The sequence below is a fragment of the Amyelois transitella genome, chromosome 15 (assembly GCF_032362555.1).
Source record: "Amyelois transitella isolate CPQ chromosome 15, ilAmyTran1.1, whole genome shotgun sequence".
Taxonomy (NCBI): Eukaryota; Metazoa; Arthropoda; class Insecta; order Lepidoptera; family Pyralidae; genus Amyelois; species Amyelois transitella.
Window position 1 is genome coordinate 6,028,835 of NC_083518.1, and position 13,462 is coordinate 6,042,296.

A 13,462-nucleotide genomic window follows, 5' to 3' on the forward strand; every position below is an offset into this window, starting at 1 on the left:
TCAATGAAACAATTTTATTTTGGAAAACTTAAGCTTTATTTTCTATTTATACAAAATATAACATTTAAAAACATTATCTATTAAAAAAATAAAACATTTCTAATATAGAAATCCTAAACCTTAATAATTCTTTTTCTACATTGTACTATTCACCTATTTACAATTTCGTGAAAGTATTTACAATACACACTATTATCACCATGTGCTTTGAACTTGATCTAGAAAATAAACTATTTAAAAAAGATATTGCACAGCAAGAAGTCACCACGCCTATGACGGATGGGTAGGGTAGACCGGACCATTGGTCTCTGTATAATCCATAGTATTCCAAGTTGTAGAAATCATAAAGACGCATCCTTATCAAATTATTTTACCCCAGCTGGCAGAAGTATCAATTCATACAAATATGCTAACTATGTCTCGACACACTTTTCAATACTTTGCTACATAACAATTAATTTATTTCTTAGATTTGCCGAACACTTTCAGTTCGTTTCTCATGATCTTTCCGGCTGCGTTTCTCGGGATGTCGTCTATGAAGGCGACTCCTCCCTCTAGGTGCTTGTACTTGGTCAGTTTTTGAGCAACGAGGTCGTACACTTGTTTCTCAGTCAGTTTGTGATTGGGTTTGAGCACAACGAATGCTTTGGGCACTTCTCCGGCGAGAGCGTCCGGCATACCGACCACAGCTACATCGGCCACTTCGGGCAACTCCATAATCACGCTTTCTATCTCTGTAGGAGACACCTGCAAAGAAATTGTTAACACTTTAAATATCTTCCATCAAAATAATAAACCCTAGTCTTCCAGAATACCATGCTAAAATACAGTTTCTATTGTGATTCGCAATTATCCTATCGTATTTCCTAGGCATTATAAACTACTATACTACTGTTGACAAACCCAAAAAAATTAAAAATTGAAAGTGCAGCGCAATGTAATCTAAGTCTCATTTAGGGCTACACCATAGAAATTGGAATAATAAAGTAGTACTATATCATTCCGAATATTATATTATTTCTATGGTGTACCTAAACAAAATTTCAGCAAAACTATTTCTTCTTTTATCTTAGTTTTGTTCAGATTCAAATACAAACCTGGTTTCCCTTGACTTTGATGAGCTCCTTCGTTCTGTCAACGATGTAGAAGTAGTGGTCTTCGTCATAGAACGCAACGTCACCAGTATGCAGCCAACCTTCGCTGTCTATGGTCTCCTTGGTTGCCGCCTCGTTTTTCCAGTAGCCTTTCATTATCTGAATTAATGATGTAAGTAAATTTTTGTTCAGTAACAGTTCAAGTTGGTAGGTACAACGGAATTCGGAGGAGAGTTATATAGTAAGGTTAAAAAAGTTCCAAGATCGGTCAGATCCCAAGTATAAAGTCGTCTGTATGCTTGACAACCTTTTCGCTTATACACACAATCCATATACTTCGACACATATAATTTCAGACCACCATTCTCAAGTGAATCCTTCCGCGCATTCGCACGTCGCACCAGTCTCTCCCGTCAACGTGACATCATCAGCATACATAAGTAGCCACGGCGGCTGCTCATGGGTGTCTCTAATGCTTTTAGACACCTCGTCCAATATCACACTGAACAGAAATAGACTGAAGACCGAGCTTTGCTGGACCCCGACTGAGACGGGAAAGGGCTTAATGTCACCAACAACAGTCCTAACCAAAGAATTGGAATCACGGTACATGTCGCGGATTATATCAATACATCACGCCAAGTTGATCAGTCGCTCGCTCGGTCAATTACAATACTACTACTCTACTTATTGCATGGAAAATATTCTCTTGTTTGACATGTCTTACCTGAGGTCCTTTCAACAACAGTTCCCCAGATTTATGAGGCCCCAGCATCTCTCCGTTGGTAAGAGACACCACTCTTCCTTGCGTGCTGCTGATAAGTTGTCCCACTGACCCCACTTTGCTAAAGGGGTAGATGTAAGGCGTCATTAAAGTCACGGGCGAACTCTCGGTCATGCCGTAGCCTGTGGAAGGAATTTCCTTTTTTAATAATTGGATTTATTTCCCAAAGAAAATTATATGTTACTGGTAAGAAACGAAGGGTAAGAGTCGCAACAAGCACCTACGAGTATTTATTTTTTCTGATGGAGCAGTGAAATACCACATCGCTTTAAAACTGTCACACATGTTTTATTTTACTACATATGCAACAGTAGGTACTTCTGGTATTTAGATATGGGAGCGCATACACCATACATTCTTTGTAAACTTTATATTTTACCTTGCAATAGCCGAATCTGTTCTTTAGTCTTGTCAACTTTCAGCAGGAACTTTTCTAACATGCTGTCAGTAGTAGGGGCGGCCCCTACCATGATCGTGGTGACTGATTGCAGATGTTCCTTCTTCACCAGCGGGTGGGTGGCGAGGAATGCCAGGAGAGAGGGCACCACGAATAATGTGCATGGCTGGTATTTCACTAGGCATTTCAGGTAGTCTTCCGATGTGAACCTGAGGAAGAAAGTAAATTTGTTAGGCAGTTATTAGGTATATCAATGTTTATCCAACTGCAGGGCTATATTTGTTTTTTCACTATTTGATATCTAATGTACCTACTAGTTTCATTATTTACTTAATAATTACTTTTCTATAGATCATTATAAATTTTTCTAGTTTTTTTTATATTTTTAAACCTTAGCACACATCATATGCCCATACGGTCGTAGATATTATACGGTCTCTGTAAAATTACATGTTTGTACGACATTTATTAATTTTCTTACCTAGGCATAGAGACGACGTGGTATCCCAGCCTCATATTATTATTTAGAATTCCGTTGAATCCGTAAATATGAAAGAAAGGCGGTACAGTCAACACCACATCACATTTTCCTGAAAAAAACCAAACATTATTAGGTAAATAAAAAAATAAAAAAATTGATCATGATTCCAATCTACTTTTACAAAAACGTCTACAAAATGAAAATCTTGTAATATTATAAACAAGGAAATTTAATACTTTCTATTGTAGATATCCGCCTAGCTTTTGCTGATACGAGATATTAGATATGTCACAGAAATTTGATAAATATTAAATAAGTTTTTCGAACATATACAATTCATACTTAACGACTTTTAAAAACGTTTAATTCGTGTGGTCTATGTAAACCGGAATAAGAATTTCGCTTCACTTTTGCGGACTGTTGCAATCATTTGGCAAGACCGTCATACGATTAATAGCCGACGGCAGTAATGAAAATAGGCACAGATAATGTCAACTATGCTAGTTTGTCTTACAAAATGTCTGACCGAATGTAAAACAATTACTTTTTAAACATTAAAATTTATGAAAGTGGTCGAGATCGCGAAGCTAAAAATGTGCTGGGCTCGTATTATATATATAAATACCTATATGAGATAAGCTAGATTTGCTATTTCTCATCGTATCTTATTCTTCTCAGCTGTTTGCTTCAAAACTCAGTATCAGCTTTTATATGAAAATTGCGCAAGACTTTTTATTATTTATTTCTCCTTACAACGCTTATCAACACTTTAATCTTTTTAGACAGTACAGACAGGATACATTTTTATCAAATATACCTAACATGTCAAATTAATCACCTTTTTAATCGTGAAAGAACGCAGTGTCATTAGCATCATAGGATTACAATGATAAAGGCGTCGCGGTTACGGATATTACCACTCGGGGTGGTCTGTGTTTCTAAAAAAATATTTTACTAGCTATTTTCCACGACTAGCTATTTTTTGGGTATTAACCTAGTCTGCATTGAGGGAACCATCGTGGAAAATAGCATTCATCTCGAGTCCCAATAATTCCCAAGATCTAGAAGCCTACATCGTCAGGCGTTTACCAAAATTCTTAATATTATGTCAGTAAGCGGTTTAATTTTATGGTCTTCAACTTTGTTTATTTAACAGAATACGTTTACCAATATTTCCCCTAGAAGTCCATTTTTGCGTTACTTCATTTAATTGTACTGACTCATTTAATTCTAGTTTATTACCTTTCTCCCCGTTATATTTCATGATCTTCGGCACTTGCACCTGCTTGATGTTGGAAACTAGGTTCTTGTGCGTCAACATGACTCCCTTGGGCATACCCGTGGTGCCACTGGAGTAGGGAATCAGGCAGACGTCATCGCTGTTCACGGTCGGAAGGTCAGCCTTGTGGTCACCCATCAGCAGAGACCGGAGACCGAAGATACCTGCGTTTAAAATATATATTTATGGTTGTTTTATGGTTAAGTACAGTGAGCACTGTGTGAGTGCTTTCCTCTTGTCCTGTAATCCTCTAATTTGTCATTATAAATGTTACTTAGGTAGTGCAATTTTAATTAAAATACACAAGCCGATTTCATAATATGAAAAATCTGAACTCAATAAGATGCTATTGACTAATCATATGATAAAAATAAATCGTACGACAACTTTCCAAAGTAGGGATTCGAGTTATGGAAGTACGGTCACTCAGACAAGTATACCTTCGATACGTCTATGATAAACAGGTGTTATTGCCTTTCTATGTGGGTCATTGTACCAATATACTGAGGGAAGTAAAGGTGGGCGCGTTCTGTATGTGGGTCAAGTGCGACCTTTGCCTTTGACGGACTTTGTACCGCGGTAAACTATCGCGGGCATTACCTAACCGGAGGAATTTAACGAAATCAATTAGTGTACGTCAGTGACACATATTCCTTGTCCAAATGAATTTTGTGGTCTGAATAGGTGACTTCTTTTTAAGTAAAGGTAGTTGGCACCTACCTATACTTAAAATCCTATGTTTTGTTTTTAAAAGTTACTATTAATAGCCTATTTAACGTAGAGGAATGGTTAATAATACAAAGATGAGAGATGAGATTTATAAACGAGATTATTCTACGGCTACGGCTACCCATGCATTTTTTGAGCATCCCGCCAAATCATGTGGCCATAGACACCTACATACACTATAGTATAGTGACTATACTTTTAAAATTTAGTTTAAAATAAGTACAATCACGAACACGAACAAACAAGTAGGTGTGGCTTGATTGACTTATTCAAAACAAATATTATCTTTTATGCCACTTATCTACCGTTAATCTTTTATTAGTGAATGCAGACAGGATACAAAATTATCAGTTGTGGACGTCATTAATCACCCATAATCTGTCGAAAACGCAGTATCATCGCAGCATATAATTATGATCAAAGGACAAGGTGTTGAAGCCATAGAGATAAAAACTCGAGGAGGTCTGTGTAGTTTAGGTATTTTAAATTTAGTAAAACAATGCCAAAGACAATCTCTTAATCATACAAAAGTCACCAATCGAGTGATAGAAAGGCTGAAACCCACTTGTATACCTACAGTGACTTACTAACTTTTTTACACAACACTGTAGAATAAGGCCAATTTATCTCTTCTTAAAAGTACCTACCTAGATAAAATAACAAGACGACGAGGAAAAATCTTACAAAGATCTAAGAACCATACTTGTCATCGTTTTCGTCATGGAATTATTAAAATAAACAAAAAAATTGAGTCGAAAGTCATCATGGTTTCATGTTTACTGAAAACAATTGGCGTATTGTACTTTGTACCGTTCTATTGGTATTTACATCGAACTAATAAAGATAAGTGACACATTAAATGAAGTGACCGTCTCTAAATTAAACCTGACCGTGTACATTGGACTCCCATCAATGTTGATTAAAATAAACCCTATTTCTGCACATTCTACATATAAAAATCCCGACCTAACGTAACGTGATCTATATCATTTTCAAATCGGTATTTTGGTGTCTGCAAGCTATCTAGCCCTTTAGATTATAGTAAATTATTGTTTTAATAATTTAAGTAATATGTGTTATTCTAAGTAATGCGTACGATTAAGTTGTAGAAATTAAAATACCCAAGTGTCACACAGTGAGAGCAGGTACCGTAGATTTTCCCCAATATTTTATAATACACATGTAAATAGATAAGATCGAGATAACAAGAATACGTTATCATTCGAATAAGAGGGGCGTTGCTCGGCAATCATCAGAAAATTATTACTTCATAAATTAGCTTTTTTGTTCAAACAAAAAAGCTAATTTATGAAAGTTATAATTTTCTTCTCTATCTTATCGATTTTGACATATCGAACATATTTTTTATCGAAACAAATATCTACCTAAAACGTAACGTCGTCTCCCCACCGTTTTTCTTTTTTAACCGAGGAACTCTAAAAACTATACATGTACGCCACCTACGAAAAGTAAGAAATATGATTTTTGTAATACGAAAATAATGTTTTTTGTAATTCGTTCAGTAACTTACATTTTACCTTGACCTTCTACTATTGTCTATTATATCGTGTTAAATATGAACAAGAAGTATGTACCTGTAATATTCTCTATTGAAAGACTGATTGTACCAAAGATATATTTATTTCAAACCCCGAAAAATTTTATGTAGTTAAATGGCATTTAATGAGTTGCTTAATGACACTTTGTCTGTTCTTTAGATGCAAGAGGTTAAAAGTTATAGATGTATATATTTAGTTTAATTAACCAATCACCAGCGATATTTTTGAGTTAAGCATAGCCTGCCAGATACCCAGCATGGTGCCAGCATGCTAGCTCAACTCAAAAGCAAAACCGTTAAAGGTGCAAATGAACACACTACAGTGCACCTTCGTGTTGCATAAAGATCAAAGAGAAAGAGTTGTTAAAATAATTAGAGTATCTCATTAAACTTTTTAACAACAAACATGATTTTGATTATTCGAATCTTCTTAAAATTGTTCGCTAATCTATGGGATGTATTGATTTAGAATTAAATATTTTTGACACACAAACAAAACACAAACCTTGAGTGCTGTCGTCTTCGCCGCCAACCCAAATGGTTCCCTTGTAGTCTGGCAGCGATGCTCCCACTTTCTGGGCCACCGGCATGAACATCTCTATAGTGGCGATCGCCTTCACATTGCAGTCCGCGAACTGTCGTTGCACCTCATCTATACACAATAACCACAGATATTGAAAGAGATAAGACGACATATTATGACTTTTCAAGATTTCAAGCTTAGTTAATGACCCCTGGCCGGGATTCGAACACGGGACCTTGTACGTCACATGCAAGCACACTACCACTGCGCCACAAGTGCCCACTATTATACAACAATATATCTACATTTTATTATAACTGTCTAGACTCTTGTGGTATTGACTCTATAGCAATTCATTCGACTGTTCCTATCAATGTAGGTCTAGCGTACAACTTGTTTAAGAACTGATAATGTTATCCTATGTAGGATAAGCGGTACAGTATGTTGATATCTAGACGGTATATTGACCTTTGTTAAAGTGATTATTACTAATAAATCGTCGAGAATATATATATTTGAACTGCAATAAACTATCTGATACTTCGTTGAACTGAATAGGTAGCAATAGTATGAAACAAGGGACAAGAGTAGGGCTGTCATTAGTTATTAAAGTAATTCCCATAGCAAAGTCACTTGTAAGTTTCTCATGGATACTCCAGTATTTTTCGCATTCTTACTTATACTAATAATATTATAAATGCGAAAGTAAGTTTGATTGTAATCTTGTCACGCGTTATATCCTGAACCAATCTTCTTGAAATTAATTACCTACTTGAATATATATAAATAAGAGTCTGGAGAAGATCTTAGGGTAAATATATAGTATTTACCCTAAGATCTTAATGAATTGTAAATTTTGGTGGTCGTTTAAACACAAGCCTATACAAAAGTACGCAAAGTAAGTGCAACTAAGTACAGATAGCGGCCCTCAGAAAGAGCAAAGTCTATGCTGTTACAGTTTACGCGTTTAGTCTGCATACTGCAGTTAGCTACCTACAATACTACCGACGTCTCACGTGTTCAGATTGTCCTGCTACGAATGGCCCTGACTGATAAAATGCCCATTATAATGACCATAATAACAGATTTACCTGCAGTTAGTATAGCAACAAAGTATGGTTTATCATCTTAAAAAATAATAGATTTGGTCACGTCACGTGAATGGTATCAAAGTGGAAAGACTACATATTTTTTTAAAATGACAAACATAAAACAATATATTTCCAAAACAATATTTTTATACCATGTGCAATATTAGGAATATAAAGACACATAGTAACTATGTTAGATAACGTTGAAACGCCACTATTTTAGCACGCAATCGTGATCGGAAGTTTAGCACAAACATCCAAACAAATCAAAGAATAAGTTATTCAACAAAAATATACCTAGGACTTGTGAACAAAATATTTATCAGGTGGGCGTCGGCCACAAGTACTTTGGGCATTTGCCAGTTGGTAAAATAAATGGTCACACCCCTTTCCGCGTCATATTTGTGATACTGTGACCGCGCGGTGCGGCAAAAATGGTCCTTCTGTATAGGCTCTCTACTTTCTTCACTCTCGCGTCGTCATAAAACTTCTTTTAAATAGGTTTGAAAGAGGAAGAGAAATAAAAACACTTTTACACTTTTGGTTACAAAGGCCTACTTACCAGCTGTATACAAAGGATTGGCGAATGTGACGACTAAGCCAGCCTTCATAGCGCCGTAGATAAGGGCCGCGAATTCTGGAATGTTCGGCAGAATGAGGCCGATTCGTTCGCCAGGGTTCATCCGCATGGGCCCTAATAGCGCATTCGCACATCTTTCTATCATCATGCGCAGCATGCCATAATCGTAACCGCGATCTGATACGCCACATGTCTGAAAAATACCAGAAGCAAAAGATGTTAGCATATATACCTACAACTACATACATATATTTTGAGCCAGTTAGTGACTGCCAAATATCTACTTATTTAAAATGACCTAATTGCATACATAATTATAATCGCTCTATGACACTAGCAGGCATAAAGAAGCCCAAAAAATATTATAACTACCTACTTAGTTATTGGGAGAACTGTAAAGAGAGCGATTTAAATTTTGTATAAAAATACCTACTAAAATGTTTCATTCTATCTACCTGATATGCATAATTGCAGATATTACTTAAACATCTGAGTGTGTACACTTGGTTGCCTACTTAGCTCTGTCGCTTCAGAGGTCGGCGTTCACTCCTTGACAAAGTTACTTCTTTTTTAACTACCAAACCCAAGCTAGACCTATAGTTACGGATAGTTTTTCCTTAGTCGCCTCATTCATATGGTTCTTCCAAGGATAGATTTAATTAATTATATATATATATATATTATAATTTGCATATTGTCATACTATTAATGTTATGAAAAATTCATTTCTGAAAATGTGCAAGCAGAAAAATCTCTAGGTAATTGCTCGATAATGTCACTTTTACATTATGTAACAGAGCTATCTTTACAGCAAACACCTTGTAAAAACAACTGACGAATCGGACTTTGCATCGTTGCGTAGTCGTACTGAAAATATTCCAGATATATGATAGAACAAAACATATTTCTTTTAATGGGTTTTAAAAAATGCACTATATAAGAAGACAATGGAATCAAGAATCGGAAGATAAAAGAAGAAAGTAGGTAGGTAGGTCTAGGTAGATACAGGAGTGCGTACCTATGTGTTATCCGGGTGTCGGTCAATTTCAAAATGTAAACTTAATAAAATCTTTCTGGGATTAATGACCCAGTAACCGTGGGATAGATGTAGATATTTTGTGAAAACATATTCATGAGTGAATGACAAAAATAGATTTTCAGTGGCGCGTCGTTGTTTTCGAGTTTCGAAAGATTCAACATGGCAGCATCATAGCAGCTAGGTCGAGTGAAAAAAACAATAATAGAGGAAATATTGAAAAGTCCATAGAACTGTTTATCAAATATGAACCCAAGATTATGTTGAATATTTTATAGTTTTAAAACTTTTTATTTATTAAACTCGAATCTAAGTACGTATCCAACATGATTATGAATAATCAGGTAGGTAAGGTAGGTAATACCTAGGTAAAGTACCAAGGTTTTATTTTCTTTAGTTACTATTTTAAGACCTACCTACATGCATAACTCGTATATATACGAGTTATACATAATATTAAACTGTTTTTTTTAGTTGTGACTAAAAAAAATGTTCTTAATTACCATTTCTTTACATAGTCAAAACAAAATTTCGTTATCAACATGATACCACTTAGTTACGTGCTTGTTGTTGTTAGTAATGACGTTATTAAAATATAAAAGTACAAAATATGCTTATGAAAATATGTTCGTTCACTAAAATAGCTGCTTAAAAGATCGCGGACGTAGCCCAACCTTCGTACAGAAGAACAGAATAAAGTATTTGGCACCAGTTGACGACAATATCAAAGTTCTATCATTTATTAAACCTATATATAATTGGCATATGTAGATTGTTTTACAGTTCAAAAGACTTGAAGTAAAATAAATCAGTACATTAACGCATACTTATATATACTGCGTTCGTCCGGGTGATACCAACCCGGAGATAGATAAAATGTAAAATAAACATTATCACATCCATTCTTTCTTATACTTAGTATTATCAGCCCATAAATCTGCCTAATAACAACTTTACATTAGCGGCGAAACCGTTCTTCGGATTTGCCGATTTTTAACTCCCGGAATGAAATGACCATGTACAATTGACTCTGAATCGACAAAATTCATTCAGAGTTAAAATTTGTAAGTTGCGGTTTTTTCCCGAATTTGATATTTTTATTCAAAAGTGACTTTGTTGCCCCATGGATCTACTTCTACCAATGAACTTGGGCGAAATTAAATTTTTTGTATATACATAAATGTACGGTTCGATAGTTATCGTGTTACAAACGTACACAAATGTATGTAGGTACATTTATAACAATAACTTTCGAACCGTGCATCTGATTTTGATGAAATTTTAGGAGCAGCCAATAGAATTTTTAAGTTCATAGGACATCAAAATAGGTCCAACAGTTTTTGAGAAATTCACAATTTCGTAAAAAATAAGTGTTCGCGATATATGTATATGAAGATTATTATTGAAATAAGGAAACTACCTAATAATAAATTACGTAACTTGAAAAATCTGACTTTGCATGCGTTGCCATGCGTTGTATTTGTAATAAATTTACTTGTACCTACTGATATCATGTTTCTTCGACCTTGACTTAGTTTATATGCCAGTCATCGAAATCTATCACACCCCCTCTTTCTTGTAGGTAAATACATACAAATAATTTTACTTTCAATTTCCTTTATTTTAACCCCATTCAATCTGATAAGTTACAGAAGACAAGTTCCAATTATTTAGAAATTATGAAGTGCATTTCCTTGGTCGCAAAGCGTAGATAAATCTAATTTTACGTCATCCGCTCAAAACTATTGGGATAGACTCATAGAATTCGGAATAATATAAGACTGCAGATGTGATAAATGTGTCTTCACAACTGATGGTAATCACCACCATCAGTCACCATAACAATCATACTCTAATAAGCTTTAAAGAAAACTACTTCACTATGAGTACAAAAACACTTGTGTTATGATGTTAGTACACATTGATACTACGCTATTTTAAACAGATTAAGTAATACCGAGTGATTAATTTTTAAGGTCGCTTCGCTTGTTTAGTGTTGCTTAACGCCACGATAACCAACGATATAGTAAATAAACACTTAAGATACATCTTAAATACCCATAAATTATGAACTATTTGCTTAATAAGCAATGGCTAATAATACTGGACAAGATGAAAGACTTATTAAATCTATTCATATATAATAAATACTCAATATCTACGAATAAATAAATTTGAAAACTTTGAAAAACAACACGGTAGGTATAACCATAAAATATTTGTGTGTTGTAAATGTTACATTTAAACCCTACATGCTCAACAACAAATTAAATTGTGTCTTAAATGTTTAAAATTGAAATATACTTAAGTTACAAGGAGGCACAAAATTTACATAGAATTTGAAAACGAGTAGGTACATAAGGCTGAGTGCACATTCAAATAAAAATAAAGAGTATTTCGCTAATTTTTTCCCATTAGAATGAAACTTCAGGTTGCAACAATTAATTATAAAATGTAAAGATTACCTAATACAAAAATATATATTTTCATCGAATCATCATAGCGTACTGGAAAGCTGGCTCTAAAAAAAAGAATTGCTAGAAAAGTGATATTCACCTAAATGTAATTATTTACCAAGAAAAACTATTTTCCCAATGCCAGAAGCATTATTCTAATATCAGTCTCATATAAATATTCATATCTTGTTGCCAAACATATCTCTCGCTCCACTATCTTAGCCTCAACCTTCAAATAGGGACTATTTATAATTTACTCTGCATCTACAACACATCTACCGTGTAGACCTTTGCACTGGGAAATAATGCATGTATAATGCATAGCAATTGATTGCCTGCACAGTTTAATTAGATGCAATCGTAGAGCAAAAACTACGATAAATGTTAAAGTTTTTGTTGAAGACGAGCGAATTTTTTTATAACATCTGTGTTTATGACACTTTGATATACCCTGCTAGCAATAAGTACCTACCTTATCCTTTAATCACAAAACATGATTTTAGAACAAAATTAATTACTAAATTATTTACAAAAAAGAGCTAGTAACGCATATACAGTCTGATATTTTTCCTAACAGTATTTTTTCTACTTAAAATCAAATAACGTACCCGTTCACAGTTTTTAGACTATTGGCTCTGTCTACCTCACAAGGGAAATAGACGTGACTAAATGGATGTATGTAAATATATCACCATGGTGGGTAATTAGTAATTAACTTAGGTATTATGTAGTCGTAAACTATAATTTAAACAATAACAACCCTACATACTTCTAGTAATTATCAAATAAAAAATGTTAAAAACATGTACCTACGGCAAATATTAACCTACCTTTCATGACAATACCTTACATTTTGACAGGAATTTGAATCAAAAAATTTAAAAATAAGAAAGAAATATTAAAGAAAAAATTGAAAATTAAAGAAAAATTAAAAAGTATAATAATTTAACTTACCACTGCCGGTTTGTCAGCCCATTCTTCGAAATCTTCAAAGAGGAAATCTGTCAAAGTTTCGTTCCCAACTTGAATTTCTCCCCATGGGGAATTCAAGCATTTCGGGTCCACATCTGGTGCCGTTTGAGTTGCAAAGTGTCTACCCGTAAAGCATGGCTGTGTTATCTGTGGGAGCACTCTGTTTATTTTTGTTTTCCTCGCACTTTTTTTAGGCGCGAAATTCAAGAGTTGCCGCGCAACATTCCCGCGTATAACTTTCAAATGTGACATGTTAATATCGGTCGGATGTTTACGCGGGGAACGACGATCTGTGAATGTATCGGCGTCGACGATACCGCGTATTTTGGCGCGGTCGCGACAGACGTCGTGGCCAAAGTCCGTTCACATTTATCTAAGCTTTGTTTGTTGTAAAATTCTCCATACATTTTTAACTATCTTTTAAAAACTATAGAAATTAATTTATAATGATATCTTTTTACTTTATTAGCATTGTTAACTAT

The 13,462-nt window shown here is 34.6% G+C and overlaps 1 protein-coding gene across 1 annotated transcript; it reads right to left on the reverse strand.

Moving 5' to 3' along the window:
- Positions 1 to 60: 60 nt before the first annotated feature.
- Positions 61 to 13,337, reverse strand: LOC106138364 (probable 4-coumarate--CoA ligase 1). The gene is made up of 9 exons (XM_013339494.2): positions 12,963 to 13,337; positions 8,499 to 8,709; positions 6,828 to 6,974; positions 3,999 to 4,199; positions 2,757 to 2,865; positions 2,258 to 2,484; positions 1,822 to 2,000; positions 1,098 to 1,253; positions 61 to 747 (listed from the first exon to the last, which is right to left on the reverse strand). Exons 1-9 carry the CDS (start codon positions 13,230 to 13,232, stop codon positions 460 to 462), a joined length of 1,788 nt encoding a protein of 595 aa, XP_013194948.2. The 5' UTR covers positions 13,233 to 13,337; the 3' UTR covers positions 61 to 459.
- Between the last annotated feature and the right edge of the window lie 125 nt (positions 13,338 to 13,462).

What these genes read in the sequence shown, in the direction of transcription:
- LOC106138364 (XM_013339494.2), bottom strand. Translation starts at nt 13,232, where the DNA reads ATGTCACATTTGAAAGTTATACGCGGGAATGTTGCGCGGCAACTCTTG. An exon ending in CGAAGACGACAGCACTCAAG is followed by an intron (nt 4,200 to 6,827) that starts GTTTGTGTTTTG and finishes TTTTAAACGCAG; the next exon opens with GTATCTTCGGTCTCCGGTCT. An exon ending in ACAGATTCGGCTATTGCAAG is followed by an intron (nt 2,001 to 2,257) that starts GTAAAATATAAA and finishes TTCCTTCCACAG; the next exon opens with GCTACGGCATGACCGAGAGT.